Here is a 21,250-nt window from a genome sequence, read left to right as displayed (position 1 = left end):
AAGGTCATCTGGAGCCCCACGGATGTAAAGAGTTTGAATTAGTCCTTTTACACTCAAACTGTCAAATGTAATGTGGCATGATTGTTTTTTGTTTTGTTAAGAGAAAGACTCACAGCACACTGTCACTTTAAAAGACATGTGTTTAACACCTATTAGCTATTGTACAGGAGGGTGCTACAGTTGCGCCCATTATAAGGAACTATAGTTACCAACGATAATTGTCATTATCAATCTGTCAATATTCTTTGATTGATTAATGAATTGTTCACTGTACAAATTGTACATTATAGATTGCTAATATGTCTGAGGGGACATCCTCAAATGTTTGTTTTTGCTGGTTCAAAGCAGCAAAATTAAAACGATTCATCAATTATCAAAGTGGTTGCAGATGCATTTTCGACACATCAATCAATCCACTTATTCATCCAGATCAGCAAAGAACCCCACACATTTGCTTCTACAAAGCACTAATTTATTTGTTCCTTCATTCTTCACAGATCTCAGCTGAGACCCGGCGGTGCCGCGTACGCATGGAGGCTGATCGGTGGAGGCTTTCTGTCTTGTTCTGAGGTCTCAGCTCTTTATTCCAAACCAGCATCATCTTCTGCAGGCCCAAAGGAGTCACCACAGTGCATAGGCCTTCCATTCAAGGAGCCTTGAGCTGCGGAAAGAGAGAGAGGGAGAGAAAATAAACACGGCTTTAAAAAAGACGCTCTTCATGAATTCCCCAAAAACCTAAAAGGCAAATACTGCGAGTTGGCTGGCGGTCCTGAGGAGGCATGTGGACAATGAGTATGGCTTGGCTCTGTCTCCCAGCCTACACTGTCTTCCTTGTTGGTTGCTTTCATACAGCTGTCACGGAAAGCGATGTCACTCCACGCCTCACCTTCTCCTACAGTAAGTTTTGTTAACTTCTTGACTATAGAATTACCAAGACATTGCTTTAACGTACTACTACTGTATGGGATGTTTCTCTCACTATTTAGTCCCAAGCTTTTCTGGCACCATATGTAGGCCAGGCCTATAATTCTCTCAATCTCATTGGCCTGTTATTTATCAGTGAATAAAGGATGACTTGCCTTGGGTGGGGTGGGGGGTGGGGGGGCCTGGGACTTCAGTTGGGGCTTCGTGAGAACGTTTTGCACGAACAGCAGCATTTTGCAAACTTGCTTAGTCTTGGTCCGCGTAGTGAAGCTTCTACGAATCACATCTGGGAACTTGTATATAACTCCAACAGAAACAGCAGCTGTTTTCTAAACTATTTACTATTTAGTAGTTCTAGTATATAAGAAAGTAAACCGACCATTGTTTACTCTCACATCCTGCCTACAGCACTGATTATGTAGTTCCCAGTGGTGTCCCTGTTCATTAACTCTGTTCAGTGAAATGAATCAATACACTTCATATGTGTCCATTGTAAGAGCTAAAAGGATTTAGAGGGGTGAAATGGTGTTTGTCGACTCTACACCATAATGATTTAAAATCCATGTAAATCCGCACTGTGAATGGCAGCTCCAGCCGGGTGGCTCTGTTGCGTACCTACAGGTCAGACATAATTACAAAATGAACAGGCCTATTGTGCTGCGACTTACTTAGGGCAGTCTGACAGAGTCTCACAAGCACTGAGAGTTATTGCTCTTATATAAGATGACAGGATATCATTTCATCCAGCAATCTTACGAACATAACAAATATGATTGTCATATTTCACCCTTAAAATATGTTGGGGATATTGTTGAATTAGTCCTTTGTGCTGGGTTTCTGCGCAGTATGATTGGATGTGCTCTCTTGGTAGATGGTGCCATGGCCACTAGTGCCAAGTAGTGATTTTATCATCACTGATGTCATTATTCAAATGATGTACCAGTGCACTTGAGATGACAAGTTGGATTTTATACGTGTACTGTGCTTTAGTATCTCTATAGAAAGGTTTACAAAATGATGTATTATGAGATCAATGCAGGTTTTCAATGATTGAACTGCGGTTAGTGACTCACATTCATGCCTCATAAGAGTCTTATTGTCAGGATTGTGTTGACAGATATTTCTTACTAATCTATTATAGACGTGGTTAACATTTCCAGTGTGGGGCTGATTTTGAGCCAGGCAAGCATTCAAATAGGTTATCCATCTTGCCTGCCTGAGCCTGCGCCTTCCCTCATGTAGGACCTCTATACCAACAGGTAATCTCTCTCACCTGCCAACCTCAACAAAGCCCACAGCTCTGGCCCCAGCGGAGCGTTTCACAACAACACACCATCAGTCACTCACTGAAAAGAAGCTTCACGTTCACACTTCTCCCCGTTCTGATGGAAATATTTGCTTTTAGGGGGCGTGCAGCTGTTGCTAAACTCCACCGTAAAACATGCAAAACCTACATGTCAGAAGCCTAGAAGACCAGACTGTATAGATGTGCTATGGATTCAGTGTGAGGCTAAGCAAGGAAGGAGCTAACCAGACTTATTAACCAGAACAACCCTACATATTTCCACGGAGTGGTTGTATCAGGTCCTTCTGTCCTATCTTGACATGGTAAAGGGCTCAGGTACTTTAGATCTACTCGCTGACTTGTGAAGTAAGTCCGACAAAGGATATCTAAAAAGGCTGATCTCTTAGATTTTTAGCTTGATGTTTAAAATACCCGTTTTTAGGGTTTTCAATTGTGATGTAAAACAAAGAACGAGCTTCATCCTGCTGATGAAGGTTAGCTGGGCCCGGTGGTTGAAGTTGTCTTGATGTTTTAATGTCGGTTCTGCTACACTGACATTTTCCAGCCTCGCGCAGAAAGGCTTTGTCACATTGTGTTTACAGTATCAAAGCAGAAAGCAGAGCTGCGGGCCTGCGAGACCTGAACTTTATACAGCAGAAAGCGGCTGGCCTCGTCATGGTTTCTGGTCCCCTCTGTCCTATCGGGATGCCAGTTAGCTTGACGGTTTGCATGCCTTAACCTCAGTAGTGTAAGCGGGCTGGAGCTGCTTGGCTGCTTCTCATCCTGTAACACTTTCGTATCCCCTCCAATCCTCTCTTGCTCCCTCTGTCCCTTGGTCCCCGCCTCTGCCTTAATGAAGAGGGTAATCTACCATGAATAATGAATGGGGATTTGTATGTGTTATGGTGTGAACGCTTTTCTGGTTCTCATTATGCGCCTATCAGAACAGATCATGGGTTCAAGGAGTAGAGCCTACATCTGCTTTTCTCTCTGCTTTTGTTCCAGGCTTTAATGCAGACCATGAATGGCTTAGTGGGTTGGAACACTATTTAAAGGCACACCTAGAAGCTGTCTTTGCCTGTTGATCTGTTCAGCCTTCTGTTAGACATCATGCGTATGGGCAGTTGTCATTTAATTTGATTTAGGGGCCATACCCACAGCCACACTGGGACTAAAGCATTTTGAATTATTCAAAAGTTGTCCTGTCTATAGACCAGTCGAATCAACCACTTTCAAGTAATTCAAAATGACAACAGTGTCAAGTGAGATAACAGCTTTTCAATACTGTGTCAGTGCCACAGAGCTGAACAGCAGTTGTTAATGCCTTGGGCTCTTGAAAGTTGTGAGGGGCCTGTTTTTACTATTTTCGGACATTTGGTAGACCAAACAATTAATTAATAAAGAAAATAATTGGTTGATTGAAAATATTGGTCGGTGCAGCACTGACTGGAAAACAGCTAATGAAACCAACGTTTTCAATTTGTAATGTTAAACAGAAAACAAGAGCAAACATATATTTTCTGTCGATTTACTAATCAATTAATCAACCAATCATTTTGGTACTAGACTGTTATGTAGATTACGTTGAAATGAACAAGAAACTACATCCACTTTTCTTGGTTATTATCATCCTGTTTTATAGATTCAACCTGCATCAGAGTACTGTTAGGTGATTTATTAGTATTTAAACACACATCAGTAAGTACAACAGATGGTGTTTTTATGATGTTTTAATATGTAATACTCAGTAATGCACTGTTTGTGTGATGGACCAGCCTCCATCTCAGTGATTGTTGTCAATCCATCATAAGATGACAGATCATTGATCCTGATATTGCAGACGTTTATGACACCCACCTTGTCTAATCCACCAGGGAGCAGGATATAAATCAAACTCAGCAGATCCTGTGAAAGCACTCTCATTGTATATTAATTTTCAAGGTGTTGTGAGGACACTGTGTGTCTGCTCCTAATGTAAACACACAGCGTGGAGTCAGGTCAGAGGGCTGCTGTACAGTTAGAAACATGTCATGACCTCATGCACAGTCTCTTTGTTCTTGATGCTCCAGTCTTGTTCAGAGTAGGGGGTCATAGTGAGTTCCTGATAGACCAGCAGCTGGTTTACATTATTGTGGCTAATCCGGGGTCAGTTTATGTTGATCCCTGACCAACAGATTTTCATGGGAAAATAATTCTTTATAGCTGAGGTGCAGGCTCTTTTACAAAGTACAGGTTTAATAGATTTGGAGGAAGGTGTTTCATTTAAATGTTCACACATTATGACGTTTCAATCTCCTCATTACTGCTGTGTGGGTATATAATGCACATGCTTCATCTCTATACTGGAGGATTTTATAGGCATTTACAGTATGTGCAGCATTTACAATATGACTTTCCAGTCTCTGTCTCCTGAAGCTGTGTTCAAAATTGCCACCAATCTCAGCATCAGCATGGTGCAGCGGAGACAACATCCTGCTAACAAGCTGCAGTCCTACAAGTTACCAATACAAACAGCAGGCTCACAGCTTGCCTAATGAATCTCCTGGTGAATTGACCCTCTTGGCCTGTTGTCTTAATGCCTTCCAGATGCTTCAGTCTCTGTCCTTCAGCTTCCCAGGGCTCCTCTCCCACACAATTACCCATTCAGCAGCAGCTCTTAATAGCTAGTTTAAAATGACTTGGGGATAATTTAGTTAGCACTCCACTGTGGCCTGTTTTCTGTCTTGATGTCACCAGACAATGTAGTGGGAGTTCTGGCACTGACCCAGTGGGACTCCTGTTGGCACTGAGGCTTCCTGTCGCAGCGGTCATTGCTTCCTTCTCAGCAAAGGGTCATAATCACTTTTTCTCAAAGCAATTGGATTTACGATGAGGGGTTCATGTGTTCTGTCTCAAGCAAAGTCATTGAACAAGTACACAGTGGACACATGAAGACAAAGAAAAAGACATTTGGCCCTGGTGTCTCTTTGCTCTGCCCGAGCAGGTTCTTCCTTACTTCTCTAAAGTATCATTTCTGTCGTGTGTCTTTATTTTCACAAGCTTATTATAATATTCAGATGTCCCAGCTCAACTGTCCATCCTCGCTCCCTTTAACAATTTAAATATATGGTAACCTTTGACATCGGGAATCTCCTCAACACGATATCTCAGGAATGTCTTGAAATTCTTCTGATACAAGGATTTAATTTTTGAGTCTTTCTGTTAATGATTTCAGAACATTAATGATCAAGGTACAGACAATATTTTTTCTACATGACAAATTGATATTTCAATGTGTGTACAGATGATTCCTTTCTATTAAACTGCTTCCGATTAAAGTTAGATAAATTGCAAGGCGTCATCTCTTAGGTTTATTGGTTTAATGAAAAAATCAAGAAATGCTACATGTTGTTACGGAGCAGTTTATGCATCAGTTTATTTTCTCGCTTGCCAGCATTCCTCATATATTTCTATAGAGATGAGAATGTAGGTCATGTTGTCAGAAGACTGTAAATGGGGCATCTAACGTAAAGATGATCCATCATGAGTCTATTACATGCGCTTGATCTCAATATAGAGAGGCGGTCATTGTTTACAGGTGATCTACTTGTGAACTACGACCAACACTAATCTATATGAAATTACAAACTACTTTTTAATCGGGAGCTGTTTCAGATTTTAAATGTTGACAATAATTGTTGTGGCTCAGTCTGTCTCGTTTGCGAGGAGAAGTTTACTGATGAACAGATTTGTATCCAGTTGTACGAAGAGTTTGTTGCCACTCGTACACAGTATATTGTCACTGCATTCTATTGTAGTCTCGCAGCAAGTAAACAAGAACGGGTGCTTTAAATGAGGTATGCAGTCGTCTGATCTTCTGAGCATACAGCTGTAAGAGCCGATAAAGGCAGCTCCCTCATAAGGCAGGGCACTGATTGAATCAGCCTGTTATAGTTGCCCTACAATAGAAGGCACTTAGATCTCTGTCACCAAAGTACAAATTACTCCACAGTTCCCCTCTAGAGGGGATGTTCCAAGCATTTAATAATCCTTATACTTTTTTTGGGACACAGACCCATCAAGAAATCAGCTGTGAAAATGTAGAAGGATTCCTTTAAGCCCAATATAATTAATTTCCCCCTCTAAATAGATTAGCAAGCCAGTCTAGGCGAGTGTTTCAATCCATTTAGCAGTGTCATTTGCAGAAATTACTTTTAATTACATAATAATGGCAATGATCTCACATTGCTTCCAGCTGCCAGAGGTTGAACTACTGAGTGTGCAGTGTATGCACTTCAATAGAGGGTCAAAGAAGTGCTCTGAACCAAACAAAGCTGCTCTCTGTGGATCAGAGGTCTAGTAACGGTCAAACAGTGAGGTGTAAAGTCCCCCAGCTTGTGAAGTGTGAACAGAGGGTCGTATACCTGCTTAACCTTTGACCCGTGTTTCCATCAGTCAAGCAGAGACAGCGGAGAGGAGTTGAGTTGGTTCTTGTCTGTTCTTAAGTTACGTTCTGTGAGAAATGTAGAAATGTTGCATTAGTTACTTTAAAGATGTGTTCATCCAAACTACAAGACTATAGACTCATAGATAGACAAATATATGTAGGCTGTAGGCAATAGATTTTAAAACAAAACATAGCCCTGTAGATAACTGGAAAGTTGTATCAGCTCCCAAGCAACAATTGAGGGGGTGTTCAAAAAATTGAAAAGTTACAATAATATGTCTTTCTTGAAACAATGTCCCAGATACTAAGGACAATTCAAAGACCACTGGGACTTCTTCTTTTGTGGAAAAGAGTTCTGGTGAAAAATGTTGACAGCGAAGTCTGACTGTCCAATAAAGAGCGTTTGTTCCTGACTATAATTTTTAAATGCACCAAAGAATAAAAATCACTCACTAGTCAGGGTAAGTGAACGGATGGGTGATCAGTTAAAGGAAAAAGTATCTAAGTAAGATGTTGGGCCATCAACAGCTTCCTTGTGCCTCTGCATTGACTCACCAACTATCTGTTGCTCTACTAGAAAGATGAATAACTTTCTTCCAAAGATGCTCCCTAATTCTGTAATTTGATGATGGCGGTGGAGATCGCCATCTTTAAACTTCAGTCCAAAACCTCCCACACTGTACGTGTCCAGCTGAGTTGAGATCAGGTGACTGTGGAGCTCATAGCAAAAGTTTGAAATCATTTTCATACTCATCAAAGCATTCAGTGACCCCTCTAGTTCTGCATCGACCCATCTTACTGAACTTGCGTCAGTCAGCAGAATATAATCACTTCAATAATCTCTTGAAGACTTTCCACTTCCAAGAGTACTCACTCAACTAATATGCTCTCTCTCTCTCTATCTCTTGATCCTTCTCTATCTCTCTCTAAAAGAAAAACGTTACGCACTTATGTCACTTCATGCACCTAGTGTTCTGGCACTTGTGTCAGATGTAACAGGAGCAAAGGAAATTATTAGGAATTTAGTCTTTTTGTAATTTGTGTGAACTGACCCTTTAAACATGTCTGGAAACGTCCCTTTAATTGTAAATAACTCAAGCAGAAGTTTGAACCTAGTAGCCGTTTTGACATTCACAGAACTTATATCCTGTATGGTCACTGTGAAAAGGCTCATGTGACATCCTGAATGAAGCGGTGAACATCTATAGTAACAAAGCTTTCTAAATAAGTTCCCTGACAAGACAAAAAGCAAGACGGACAAGAGGTCTAACAGAGTGAAGATGAACTACGGTGTAGCGTTACTGTACGTTGTACCTCTTCAGTAGTTGACATGAAGGTGACTTGGCTGCCCTCTCTGGCACCCTGTCTCTGTGGCTGCAGTGGATAAAAGCTGCTCTTCCACTCTTAAGTGCTTCCTCTGAACCGTCCTGTCTGTTTCCCCTCTTTCTGATGCACCACAACATTTCTGGGGCTGCATTGTCATGAAATGGCCCCTCAGGAATAAAACAACAATGGAGGGGATTCTTTAAGAGACTGTGGCATATGTGGAGGGGAGAGTAGGACAAGTTCAAGAAGGGAACAATCATTAGCTTGTGATAGTGATATTGTTTTAGTCTTAACAGTCTGAACAGTGTTCGACCTCGTGCAGTTATTCTGTCTGGGGTTTGTGGTCTCAGGACTGTGTTGCTGCTTTTGACTACGGCTCATACGGTCCAGAACATATAAAAGTCAGCCAATGGACAATTCATAAGGCTGCAACAGAAATCCTCCTTGTTATATTCCCTGAGGAAGTTTGTGACTCTACATATATGTATATTATAGTGAAAACAGTTGTCCTAAAGCCCAAACTTTTTGTTTCATTATAATATAAATAGAGAAAAGCAGCAAATCCTCACATTTCAGAAGCTGGGACCAGTGAATGTTGGACATATTTGCTTGATAACTGACTTCATTGATGAATAGATCATCTCTCTTAATGGTATGTTCAATGTCAACATATTATGCTGCATTAATGCCGTCAAGACCTCAAATCACTTTTAAGTTACTGTTAAAAGTAAATATTGTTAAAGTTGAAGAAGCCAGTTAGCGTGTTTGAAACGTACGTGGCGTCTCAAACATGTGAAAGGTGAGACCAATGAAGGCCTCTCCCTCCATGACGATAAAATGAGTAAAGTATTGATGAGAGCAGCTTTAAAGATATTGCTGCAATTTGATGCTGTCACTTGACGACGGACCTGTTGATTCTTAGGTCCAATAGGTCCATACTGAAGATGATTTATGTTTTTCTGAAGTTGTGAATGGAAAGCTTTGTGCGGTTGCAAACCCTCCTGGATCTCTTTAATGATACTCAATTAGGGGCGCTATTGTTTTTCTTAGTCGGCTGTGGTCGTTAAGTATGACAGTGGTAATCTGGCTCCAAAGTGTGTTGATATCCACCTCTGTTGAAATCCCTCAAAGCTCTTGTTTTGGTTCAGGCTTTGGCCTTTGTCTCTCTCTTTGTAAATGTCTGAAGACTCGGTGGGTATAGGGGACGAAACGGCGCTCCATTTATCCTGCGATGATAGTGAAAAGGAGAGAGAATTGTCCCAATGCGTCCATGTACCGTACAGTACAGTACACCGGAGCCTCTCGTGGTTTTACTGACGGATTTAACTACAGTATGGCTGTTGCCAAGGCGATTGACTGCTATTAACACAATGTTTTCCCGAGGGAGAAGAAGTCTCAACCTCCTGTACCTCTGAGGTGAGGTTACATCAGGTCACACGTACTGCAGGGAATAGACCACATGGTGCGCTTATTATACAACTTAATGACACCTTACCCTCTCTGGACTGGATTAGTTTATGGCAGGAAGTGCTATAATTGTAATTATTACAACCAGCACCTCTGGTTGTAATCCAGTTTGAATCTTTCAGGCCTGTGATTCTGGAAAGTGAAAATACTTCTGACAATAGTAAACTGACTTTCGCTTCTTATAATGATGCTTTATCTCTTTTTTTTTTTTGCATTGCAGATTGGAAGTGTGACTATGACTTTTTGTTTTTTTTAAGTTCAGCTCCATTGTTCCATTAAGATATTAGGGTTATATTCAGGTACACCATCCTAAATTATGTGATTTGCCTCTTTTGGTGATTAATCATGAAATAATTTGAACCAATTTATCACATTAGTTTGAGCTTCTGGAAGATATACTTTGCTGGAGTCTAAAGAAAATATTATTAACTCTGGACAGGGCCTTGCTTTTATTAGTTATTTTTTTAAAGATGACCCCAGTCATCTTTGTACAGTCCCTTAGAGCAGTCATTTATATATATCTCACAGAAAACAACATTCCTCTGCAAACATGAAATATTAGAAGACCTTCTTCAATAGAAAAGTGCTTTGGTCTGTTATTTTTAAAAGTCCTGTATCAGAGCTTCAGTACACGTCAAGTTTCCAACAGCTCCCTGCTTCTGTTTATGCTGGCATACAATTAAGGCAAGTTGTTCAAGCTGGGCCAGCAGTGAAAGCCTCCAGGCTGCTGCATATCTGAGATACAAATGGGCCTTTAAAGCAGTGATTATGAGAGTTGATGATTTAACCCTTGGCTTTAGTCGGGGGTGTTAATGTGGTTGGAGCAAATCATTTACTTACTGTAGGCGAAATATGAGACATATTCTCTCCCTGATGAGGAGCTGACAGGATTTAGAAGTTGCAGTTGCACACAGAAACACAGGCATGTTGATTTATCTTCATCAGTATTCATTTATCATACGTCAGTTTTCCTTTCTCGTTGCTTGGTATATTGAATAATGCATGACCCTTTGCTGTGCTGTAGATAGTAGATAAATAGTAGTAGGTCTGTAGCCCCACAACGTCAAAGTATATAGTAACAGTGTTAGACGTGAAACAGAGTGAAATGACTTTGATATCCAACAAAAAATGTTTTTCTGGAGCAACCTGGTGGCCTAGAGGTCTGAGATGTTAACTATGTAGTTGGAAATCCCCAATTTGAGTCTGAGTGGGACCTTCGTTGCATGACATCCACCTCGTCTCCTTTCAGCTCTCTACTGCGTACTGTCTGATAAAGGAAGAGATGCCAGAAGAAATGCTTAAAATGTTTTCTAAATATATACGAAGACGGGTGTATTATGGGTGTATTTTTTATTTTCTGAAATCTAAATTCTCATCAAACTGTTTCGTCAACATTAAAACACGGAAAACGTTTCCTGTGTAGTTGTCATGGGAAACAAGGCAACTCCGTGAGGCTTGTCAGAGGTGACACATTGGGCTGGTGTGTCTAATTAAAACAGAATATCTAAAGTCGGTGGTGTTCATCACATTTTATGGCCACACTCAAACCATCGAAATGCCTTAATTTGCATATTCAAGTGCCTTTTTTTTGCATTTTCTGTCCTCAGTAGCTTCTAATGGCTCATCCATGAATTACACCATATGTTTTCTCCTCTGTCTGTTCCTGTCCAGATGCGAAGGAGAGGACAACCAGAAGTTTCTCAGTCGGCGGAGTCTTCAACTTCACCTCTCTCCTACTCAGTAAAGAAGACAACACGCTGTACGTTGGCGCTCGGGAGATCCTCTTTGCTCTCAACCTCGCTGACATCAGTGCCGGCAAGCTACAAAGAAATGTAAGAGCCAAGCGCCTGTAAACCTCTGTAATATATACACTGTATTGTATCAATATGAATGTAGTTACAGGATCCCAGAGGTACAATATGGATATGATTAGGTCCCAGATGTCCAATGTGAATAGAATCCACCTCACTGTATTATACCTCCAGTATGAGTCTGACAGTGTTTCTCTTCTGCAGCTCACGTGGAAAACTCCAGAGAAGAAGAGAGACGAGTGCAGTTTCAAAGGCAAAGACCTGCAGGCAAGTGAACTGTTTATGTAAAAGCTCCATTAGCTTAACTCCAATAACCCAAACTGCATTTACATGACTGCATGTTTACCTCACTGGTCACGTTGGCCATTGTTGCAGTGCACTTTGGAGACAGACCCAGGGAAAAAAAACCTGGAAATTCCCTGTCAAGTTGTAACTTTCCATTCTACAGCGAAGGATTTTTCCTTTCCTTTCAAACAAACAAAATGTATTTTGTCACCTTACTCCACTACGACTTCCATATGCAAACATGCAGACCCAGAACCTTGTGGATGTCTGATTACATATTTGTGAGGGGGGAGCACATTAGTAAGAGGAATGTTTTTAATATTGAAAACGATCTAAGAATTGCCAGATGAAAAAAATAGCACAAAAGTCGGAGTGGAAAGTGGATTTTAATATTGAATTATGTATATCCTTTAAAGTATGTTAGCAGCTGTAAAGAACATCTCAGCCATTTTCATTAAATTCTTTTCTGTGTTTCGAATGCAGACGGATTGCTTCAACTACATCAAGATTTTACTCCCTCTGAACAGCACTCATCTGTATGTGTGTGGAACATACGCCTTCAGCCCCACCTGTGCTTACATAGTAAGTGTTTACATGAACCAGACACATCTGTTGCACTGACCTGCATTGCGCAACCTGTGCATGTGTTGAGGATCTAAAAACCTGCGTCATTCCTTGTTTTGTTTTTTTAAAGACGTTAGCCTGGTGCATGACTTTATACGTGGTGTTTGTTTATTAAATTATAGAGGAAGAGCATCTAATATCTAGTGCATGCTGCTTCCTGCCTCTCAGCTCACTTAGCAGTCTGGCTGAGGCCCAGCTAGACACAATATACTCTACGTACATTATTTTATTATCTCCTGTGTCGACGGATCCAAATATTTAATGCATGTAAGCAGATTATATAAGGATCGACCCAGTTTGTGAACTTTTTTTCTACAAATATTTTTGAAGCCTTTTAAAACGATCTACAAACATACAGGGATGACCTGTGCTTCAACTTTATCCAAAGACTGACTGACCACCAGACGCACGGCGGTCACTGTCAGAGCAGGTTACAGCTCCCGTTTTCAACTGAGTGTGACATGCAATGTGTGTGTTTGTGCTCTCCAGAACACTGCAGACTTCTCCCTTGTCAAGAGTGATGCCGGTGAGATTGTAACAGAAGATGGACGAAGCCGCTGCCCCTTTAACCCTGGATACAAGTCCACTGCTATCATGGCTGGTAGGTACCAGAATGGCTGTTGATAAAATCAAACTTTGTTTAAAGTCCCAGTGAAGCAGAAGTCAGAGTGTCCTTAGTGTCCGTACTGTGACGTATTCCCCAGTGAAACAAAACAGTTGAGTGGTGTGCAGTTAAAAGAGGGATATAAATCAAATCCCTCACATCTGATTGGACCGCTTAAAAGTGGACGGGCTTAGAATGGAGCCTGATATGGAGCTACAGACGACTGTCGGCTCCACACAAACCTCCGTTGTCGCAAAAAGTTGCAGATTGTTTGATGGATGGATGACATCATGATATTTGTGGGTGAAATTGGTCGGTACTAGCTTATGTGAGCACACTCCCTCTTTTGTTTTAGACGAAGAAAATAATTCGGATTTTGATTTAAAATTCGAAGAAATACATTTTTTGTAAATAGTTTTTGCAATAGTTGTTTAAGTAAGTGCACAATATGATATATGTGATCTAAAAGGGTTGAAAATGAAACTTTTTCATTTCATCTTGACTTTAGAAGAAGAAGCCACTGTTGGAATCTGTAATGTAATTAGTTACAGGTGGTTGATATGGAGACGACTTGGGGCGTAATCTCTGGATTTCATTACTGTGTATGACGCAGAAGCCTTTCCCCCCTGTGGTAAACACTGTGATTATGCTGGTCTTCTTCATTGTGTTGCAGATGGAGAGCTGTATGCCGGTACAGTCAGTAATTTCCAAGGAAACGAACCCATCATTTACAAGAGTCTAAGCCAAGGAACGGCTCTAAAAACAGAAAACTCACTCAACTGGCTTCAAGGTACAGTGCTTTGGCCGGAATGCAATGCTTTTCATTAAATCTTCATGTATTAAAAAAATGATTTGATATCTCATATTATACAAGATATATGACCAGCATAGCTGTTTGTGCCAGATATGCTGTATGAGAATAGAGTTTGACACCATTAGAAATTATATAGATAACAAATATTTAACTACAATCTGTCAAGAGTCCCTGTTTCAATTGAATTTTCTATTTAGTGTGTTGATGTCAGAGGGAATAGGGACGTCTGTCCCTGGATGCCTGAATTTCACATACTGTAGGTTGAAAGCATTTTTCACGTTGTCTTTCTTTCAGACCCAGCCTTTGTTGGCTCTGCCTACATACAGGAGAGCCTGCCCAAGGGCAACCTAGTGGGCGATGACGATAAGATTTACTTCTTCTTCAGTGAAGCGGGAAAGGAGTTTGATTTCTTTGACAACACCATTGTGTCACGCATTGCTCGCGTGTGTAAGGTGAGTGATGCTTGGAGGCAGACGGTCCACGTAAACGGGCCTTTTTCCCCTTTAGCTAAATATCCTGTCACCCCCTCACATCACTACAGGGATCTATCAGACCAGGGAGGGGGGTTTGTTTGTGCATTTCATGTTTTTGTGTTCATATACAGGCAAATATGCAGTCTTCTGAAAGCTTCTTACAGCCTAAATAGGATGGATCTATAGTCTTTCTGAGCAGGATCTCTTGTTACAGAAAAACATTCCTCGTGCATGTTTCCCTCTCTTTGATTATTTTTCTCCAGATGCTCTCCTCCCTCAATTCTTATCGTGTTTCACCAAATATTTCTGTCCAAACAGGAGTCTGTAAGTAAAAGTGTAGCACACTGTAGCACCACATCCACGCGCAGAATTGGATTATCACCTGCTGAAATACTTAAACCCAGGGCTTTTGAACTAAAATGCAGACCTTACACAGCATTTGATATCTTTTCGGGTCTTTTCAGTTCTGTAAACATCATTAATACCACAAACCAGCTCTCCAGATCAGACTGCTGCTTGTCTCTGTGAAAATAATCATGTTTACCACAGTCCAAGGAGAATGAAATAGAGTAGCTGACAGTTTTACGTTAACATCAGAGAAATGTTGGCTTACAAGGACATTTGTTTTTATTTTAAACTTGTCCTGTGACACTATCTAATGTGTTTTTTCAATATTTTTAAACACAACTTTAGAAATTTACATGGAGAGCGAGGATTTTTTTATCTTAATGTTTTATAGAAAGCTGTTACTCTGCCTACAGGGTTATATTTGCAATTATCGTTTTTCCATACATCCAATAAAAAAAACTGTTAACAGAGTTATATAAATATTGACTCATGGTTCATGTTGATGATACATTTTCTCACATATGGTTATTACCCAACAGGAAATTAGTAATAATGGGTCACTTTTTGGGAGTGTGCTCCCCCAAAAAATGTAGAAAACAAAGCTTTAAAATTAGGTAAAGCTCTGAAGATGGCTGGCGTTTGTTCCTTTAAGCACCATAAAGTGATTCCTGTTCAAATAAATTGTAACTTTAGATCCGAGCCCTCTCTCCCTAGGCCCTTATTTGACTTATAATGTCGGCAGCACTTCCCCTCTTTGTTGTTTATTCAGGTGTTTAGTGCAAATGTTCCACTTCATAGAGGCTAACTATGGAATTATAAAACGTGTTTTGCTTGAAACAAACAAAGTAAAGCATGTTGTCATCTGCTGGTTTTCCCAGAAAGAAGCCATCACTGCCTGCCATGTGCATGCTTTGTGAACGGCCCTTTGAACAAGGGATGCTTTTACAAGGGATTAATAAATGGGATGCATTTGCTTCAATTATTCAGCAATCAGTTTAAGCATAGAGTGGCATTAAATTATAAAACTAGGTTCAGCCAGGAGGACTAGAGAATATACTGTATGTTGCTCATTATCTGCCTGGGTTACTGCAATAAGTAATTGCTTCAGAAGCTCAGTATTGGTCATGTGTCATTTCCTCTCTGATCCAGAGCTGCCATTTCCTCTGATTAATGTAATACTAAAGTGGACACGATTGAAGTTTCATGTTTAAAGGGTTTTGGGTAGTTTAGATCATTTAGTATTTCTCTTTGGTCCTCTGCACATTTGTAATACTACTTATTTCTTCCAGCAGCCAACTTTCATCTTGTAAGATCTAAGACTGCGAGAAAACTGGAATAATTGTTGCCATGAACTGCAGACAGTATGGTTGGTGCAGGACATCACCCTCCCTTTAAATGCCAGGTCTTGAAGTAGAAGTATAGGCTCTTGGTCTCCTTAGGTGACGCATCAGCAGCCATCTTTGTGAGGCCCGCAACTCTCTGTGGATTACATTCTGTTTTACAGTCATACATCACATACTGTAAAACATTTTCACATTGAAGTTCAAAGATGTAGTTGCTCTCCAATTTGCGCAGATATCCTGTTGTACGCTCTGTGTAGTCAAACAGCATGTTAAGGAGGTCCCGTGCCACACATCACTGTGAAGGCTAGTGCCAAAGGCGCTGAATCACAGCGGTAGTGTCAGTGAAGAAGGATTGCTCGGGAGCAAAGCCTCTTTTTCTTTTTCATTTAAAGGCATTTGCCCCCCTCAAAGCCCTGAGTGATCTTTTTCTTTTTTTTATCTAAGCCAGTTGTGATGATGTATATTGTTTTCGTGACCTACAAATCTGTTGCCTCTGGGTATATCTGTGTTACAGGCACAATTGCATAAGCTCATTAGGATTTTACAATACGAGGTTAATGTTTTTCAATTACGTCAATTCAAATAGCTTCACTTTTGTCCACATTTGGACATTTGCATCTTATATTATGTGAGTTATGCCACATACCATATGGTGCACATTATTATTTCATGCCTTTTACAAGCCTGTCACATCCCATCATATCCCACTTGAGTATCAAACCATGTTTTTGTTTTTTTTCAGAGGCATTGTCCATCTCAGACAGGTGTCAATCTTATATACTTGCACCCTCTACTGGCCACATGTTAAACAGCTCCAAACCGTCAATATCTCTGTTGCAGGGTGACATGGGAGGTGAGAGGGTTCTGCAGAAGAAATGGACGACCTTCCTGAAGGCTCAACTCTTGTGCTCTCTGCCTGATGATGGCTTCCCCTTCAACATAATCCAAGACATGTTTGTGCTGACACCCAGCCCCGAGGACTGGAAGAACACTGTGTTTTATGGAGTATTCACGTCTCAGTGGTGAGGACCGACTTTCGCGGCTTAGATTAATACACCACCAAACTAATGTGGTGTCTCTTTGTCTGAGGTATGCTTTAAAAACGTTCTGATCGAAACCAAAGTGCAAATGCAGGAGAAGAGAGGAGATGCTTTGTGTCCGATTCAGCTGCTAGTTACTGTCCATCTTCACTCCCTGGGCAGTTAAACATGGCCGCAGTGTTTCTAAAATCAGTTAGTCTCTATAGAGTTGTTTAGGTTTTCAGTGTAAAACATCCCCTCTATAATGTCTGAAAGATTAAACAAGATCAGAATGTAATAAATGATCAATCCGTATCGTTTATGTCTTTGAAGGTATAATGGTGCTTCAGGAAGCTCTGCAGTGTGCTCCTTCACTATGGACCAGGTGGAAAAGGCGTTCAATGGGCGATACCGTGAGGTCAACAGAGAGACTCAACAGTGGTACACATACAATCATCCGGTCCCAGAGCCTCGGCCTGGTGTGGTGAGTAAATACCTGCTGCCCTCTACTGGAGAACCTGTAGACAAATACATGTCAGTACTCGGCAGTATTTCATGTCATCTTAACGAGTTTCACACGTTCCTGTCTGCTCACCGGTCACATCCTCAAGGCTCAAAACGATATCCGTCGAGCTGTCCTAATGCCCCACCTTTCTTCCTAAACATCAAATCACTGTCGTTTTAATTTCCTGGCAGGCTTATCACAGTTGAAAAATCTAAGCAAAGGAAACATTGAGGTGCTGAACAGCTGCAGTATGTGTCGTTATACGTGATTGAATGTTTGTAAATTACTCAATATTTTTGCCTTCACAGTGTATCACAAATGCTGCCAGGGAACAGGGCATCTCCTCCTCGCTGCACATGCCGGACAAGGTGCTGAATTTTGTCAAAGACCACTTCCTGATGGACAGCGTGATCCGCAGCCAGCCTCTCCTGCTAAAACGTAATGTTCGCTACACGCAGATCGCTGTCCATCGCGTCCAGGCAGCAAAAAAAGCGTATAATGTGATCTTCATTGGCACAGGTAAAAGACTCCTCACCCACAATCACACATACACTAAGTTATTGATCACTGTCAATAGTTCTCAATATTCACAAAGAGTTTAATCTAATCTCAAGTTGTACTGTGTCTTCTAGATGATGGGAGACTTCATAAAGCCATTAATGTCAATAACAAGATGCACATCATTGAGGAGATGGTGCTCTTTCGTGATTCCAAACCAGTGCAACACATTGAGCTGGACACTGAAAAGGTATAGTGGAGTGCCGAGAGAGGGACAACAACCCCGGCTTGTTTTGCAGAGCTTTCTCATGGTGTGAACTAATAGCATGCTCAGTAAATGCATTTATTGGCAGTTTGCAAATTCCATGAACCATGAAGAGCGGCAGCCTAAAGCAGACCTCATGTTCAATGAGCTAATTACATGCAACTGTCTCTCAGGGGATCTGCAGACAGCTGGTGTTTTAACAGCTGCAATAGTGACACTTCTTGAATCCTGACTTGTCTTTGACACTCAGATTTGTAAATTTGGGCAAAGAAATACCTATTAAGCCGGTATTAAGAAAAGCTAAATGTGCTGTATTTAGATCAGGAGAAGATTATGGATGAAATAAGTAACCTATTATTTGGGGCACTTCTTTCCGGTCCCCTGCTTTGTCATCTCTCGTCCACAGGGTCAGCTTTATGTTTCCTCTTTCTCTGAACTGGCGGAGGTCCCAGTAGCTAACTGCACTAATTATCAGAGTTGCGGGGAGTGCATCCTCTCCAGGGATCCTTACTGTGCTTGGAATGGGAGGCAGTGTGTGGATGTCAGACTGGCTCCACCAAGCAGGTATGCATCCCTCTGCACAATAATCTGCAAACAGTTTTTTTACAGCTACATCTTTTGAGACAAACATGTCTATCAAAATGTAAATATAAGATGGTTTCTGATTAAATATAATGTCTTTCAGTGCCTTGCAGCAGGATGTAGATGAAGCTGACACGTCAGCTATTTGCAACAAGACAGTGCCAAGCCCACGGTTTGCTAAACCTCCACCTACACGTAAGTGAACTCCTCTTATAGTCAGATTTACAGAGCAGCACTCTGTTTTTTTTCCACGCTTTGCCTTTCAATTTGAGTCTTGATTACAAATGTGTTCATTTGGTATTTTGAATTCTACACGAGATAAGGTGCAGAGCTTATTTCGTGCCGTATCTGACTCAAGCTATGTCTCTGCTTTGCCTTTCCACAGGAATGTCTTCATGCCAGGTGATCATTATCCCAGCCAACACGTTCAAAGTACTCCCTTGCAAGCTGCGCTCTAATTTGGCAGAAAGGAGGTGGGAGTTCAGTGAGAGTGCAGGTCACTTCCATTACCCCAGCCCAGAGGGGGGATTGGTAGTGGTAGCTCAAGCTGACAGGCAGGAAACCTATGAGTGCTGGTCAGTGGAGGAAGGCTTCAGACAGCTGCTGGCGAACTACTGTGTGAGGGGCGAGGCCAAGCACGAGAGCACCACCCTGAGAGGCCGCTCACGTACGCCACAGGTCTCCCAGGAGGAGTTCATCATCCTGCCAGGAGAGGCCCGCTCACCGCAGATCAACACTAAGACGTACTGGAACGAGCTGATTGTGGTGTGTTCCCTCCTGGCGTTTTCCCTGGTGGTCTTCTCTCTATTTGTGGTCTACAGGAACCGCGACGACATGAAGTCCATGCTCAAGGAGGGAGAGTGCCCCAACATTCAGCAGAAGAAGCCCAGGATAGTGGTGAAACCGGCTGAGAACTTGCCGCTAAACGGCAACACAGTCACAGCGTCGGCGTCAGATCACAAGGGCTACCAGACCCTTAACGACAACTACATCTGCAGCACTCCCCCGCACGAGTGCTCATCGCCCGACAACAGCAGGAGCTTCTTAGAGTCGGAGAAGAGGCCTCTGAACTTGAGAGAGAGTCATGTAGAGATTTCTCCCACATGCCCACGGCCAAGAGTCAGACTGGGCTCCGAGATTAAAGACTCTATAGTGTGAGGCCGGCTTTGTGTTGTGTGGAGGGACTCATTTTAAACTGAAAGAAAAGAGTGCACTTGCTGAGAGAGACAAAGCCCTATAAGAGGGAAGACTGAGGATCATTCGACTCTTCATGGAGAGACATTTCATTTCACAGATTTTGCACTTTTTGTTCTGTCCCTGTGGTCCATGTTTATTTCATTTTGTTTTCCTCTCACTCCCTCGTATTCAAGTGCATTTGAAGCACACTGAAGAAGTTCCAGTTTGCCTTCAGACTTTTGATGCTTTCACTACGGCTCACAGGAATGTAACAAGCGAAGAGGCGGTGTCACGACTAAGATTCACTGATTTAGTTTCATAGCATTGCCGCTCAGTCCGTCCATATAATCTACTGGCAATGCTTTGAAAGGCAGAGTAATATTCAAACATGTTCCCACTAACGGCTTATAGTGTTTACTGTTTTAATTGCATTCTGTCATCTGTTAAGAGCCTAACCCTTCCCTGAGGCTATGCACTATGTACTGGTCTGTATCAAGGTAAACACTCACACCAGAATATACACGAACAGCAGCCGGCAGGCGAGAAAGAAAAAAAAAAAAAGGGTCCTGTCATAGATTTTTTAGATAGCCAGTATGCATTCACACAAGTATACTCATTGTTTAGGCTTGAATATAACACAGCAACAGAGAAAGAATTAAGAGTAGAAGAGTTGTGCTAACAGACTGAAAAGGTTGATTAAAAAAAACACAGATATTTATAAAGAGAACACAAACAAGGATTCACCTCAGTGGAAACTCTACCCACCTCAATCACCGCACACCAAAAACATGAATATTATATAGTCATAAATGATGACATGCTATGTTTTTAAGTATTGGTATTATTAGTGGATACAAATATTCCTCCGTGGAAGCCTGACTTTCAACAGGGTTTTCTTTCACCAAATGTGATAAAGGGAAAAATGTCATTCCAGGTATTATCATGCTGTTCTTCATGAGATAGGCAGTCTATGCAAAGCAAATAATGTGAAGTGGGGTAAACACCGAGACAACCTCACCTCGAGACTGAGTTAGCACAAAGGTGTTGGCGCTCGTAATTACTTTAGGATCGGCGGCACTGCAAACACACACCCCCACACACACACACACACAAGCGCTCATTACACTAACTGTAGGTATGCAAGAGATTTTAGCTATTTTGGTGTATTTTAGTGCAGAATATTGCCGAAATGTTTCTCTTACAGAGAGGCATTTTTCATATTCTTTAATTTTACAAATAACTATCGCTATTCTCAAAGGGAAATAATAATACATATTTAAATAATACACCTATTCATAATCTGATTTAAATAACACATCCGTGTAGCCTCAACTTTGATATACATATTAATTGAGTGTTAATGAGTGGAAGAAAATGGCCTCTGCTTGCTTAAATGGTTTGAAAGGCAACCATAAAAGCAATAATTGTTATTCTCATCCAGTAATATAGTTATAATTGTGCATTTTAATGATCTT

The 21,250-nt window shown here is 41.3% G+C and overlaps 1 protein-coding gene across 1 annotated transcript; it reads left to right on the top strand.

Moving 5' to 3' along the window:
- Positions 1–779: 779 nt before the first annotated feature.
- Positions 780–19,757, top strand: sema4ba (sema domain, immunoglobulin domain (Ig), transmembrane domain (TM) and short cytoplasmic domain, (semaphorin) 4Ba). Its single transcript, XM_076089897.1, has 14 exons — positions 780–897; positions 11,100–11,260; positions 11,444–11,506; positions 12,008–12,106; positions 12,638–12,749; positions 13,426–13,542; positions 13,861–14,018; positions 16,571–16,752; positions 17,083–17,233; positions 17,563–17,773; positions 17,887–18,002; positions 18,424–18,581; positions 18,703–18,794; positions 18,985–19,757. Exons 1-14 carry the CDS (start codon positions 780–782, stop codon positions 19,755–19,757), a joined length of 2,511 nt encoding a protein of 836 aa, XP_075946012.1.
- The last annotated feature ends 1,493 nt before the right edge of the window (positions 19,758–21,250 follow it).

This window comes from Anarhichas minor, unplaced genomic scaffold, assembly GCF_050575085.1.
Source record: "Anarhichas minor isolate MPS153535 unplaced genomic scaffold, ASM5057508v1 ptg000011l, whole genome shotgun sequence".
Classification (NCBI taxonomy): domain Eukaryota; kingdom Metazoa; phylum Chordata; class Actinopteri; order Perciformes; family Anarhichadidae; genus Anarhichas; species Anarhichas minor.
The sequence above is the reverse complement of the archived record's forward strand: the minus strand, read 5'-3'. Positions and strand labels throughout refer to the sequence as shown.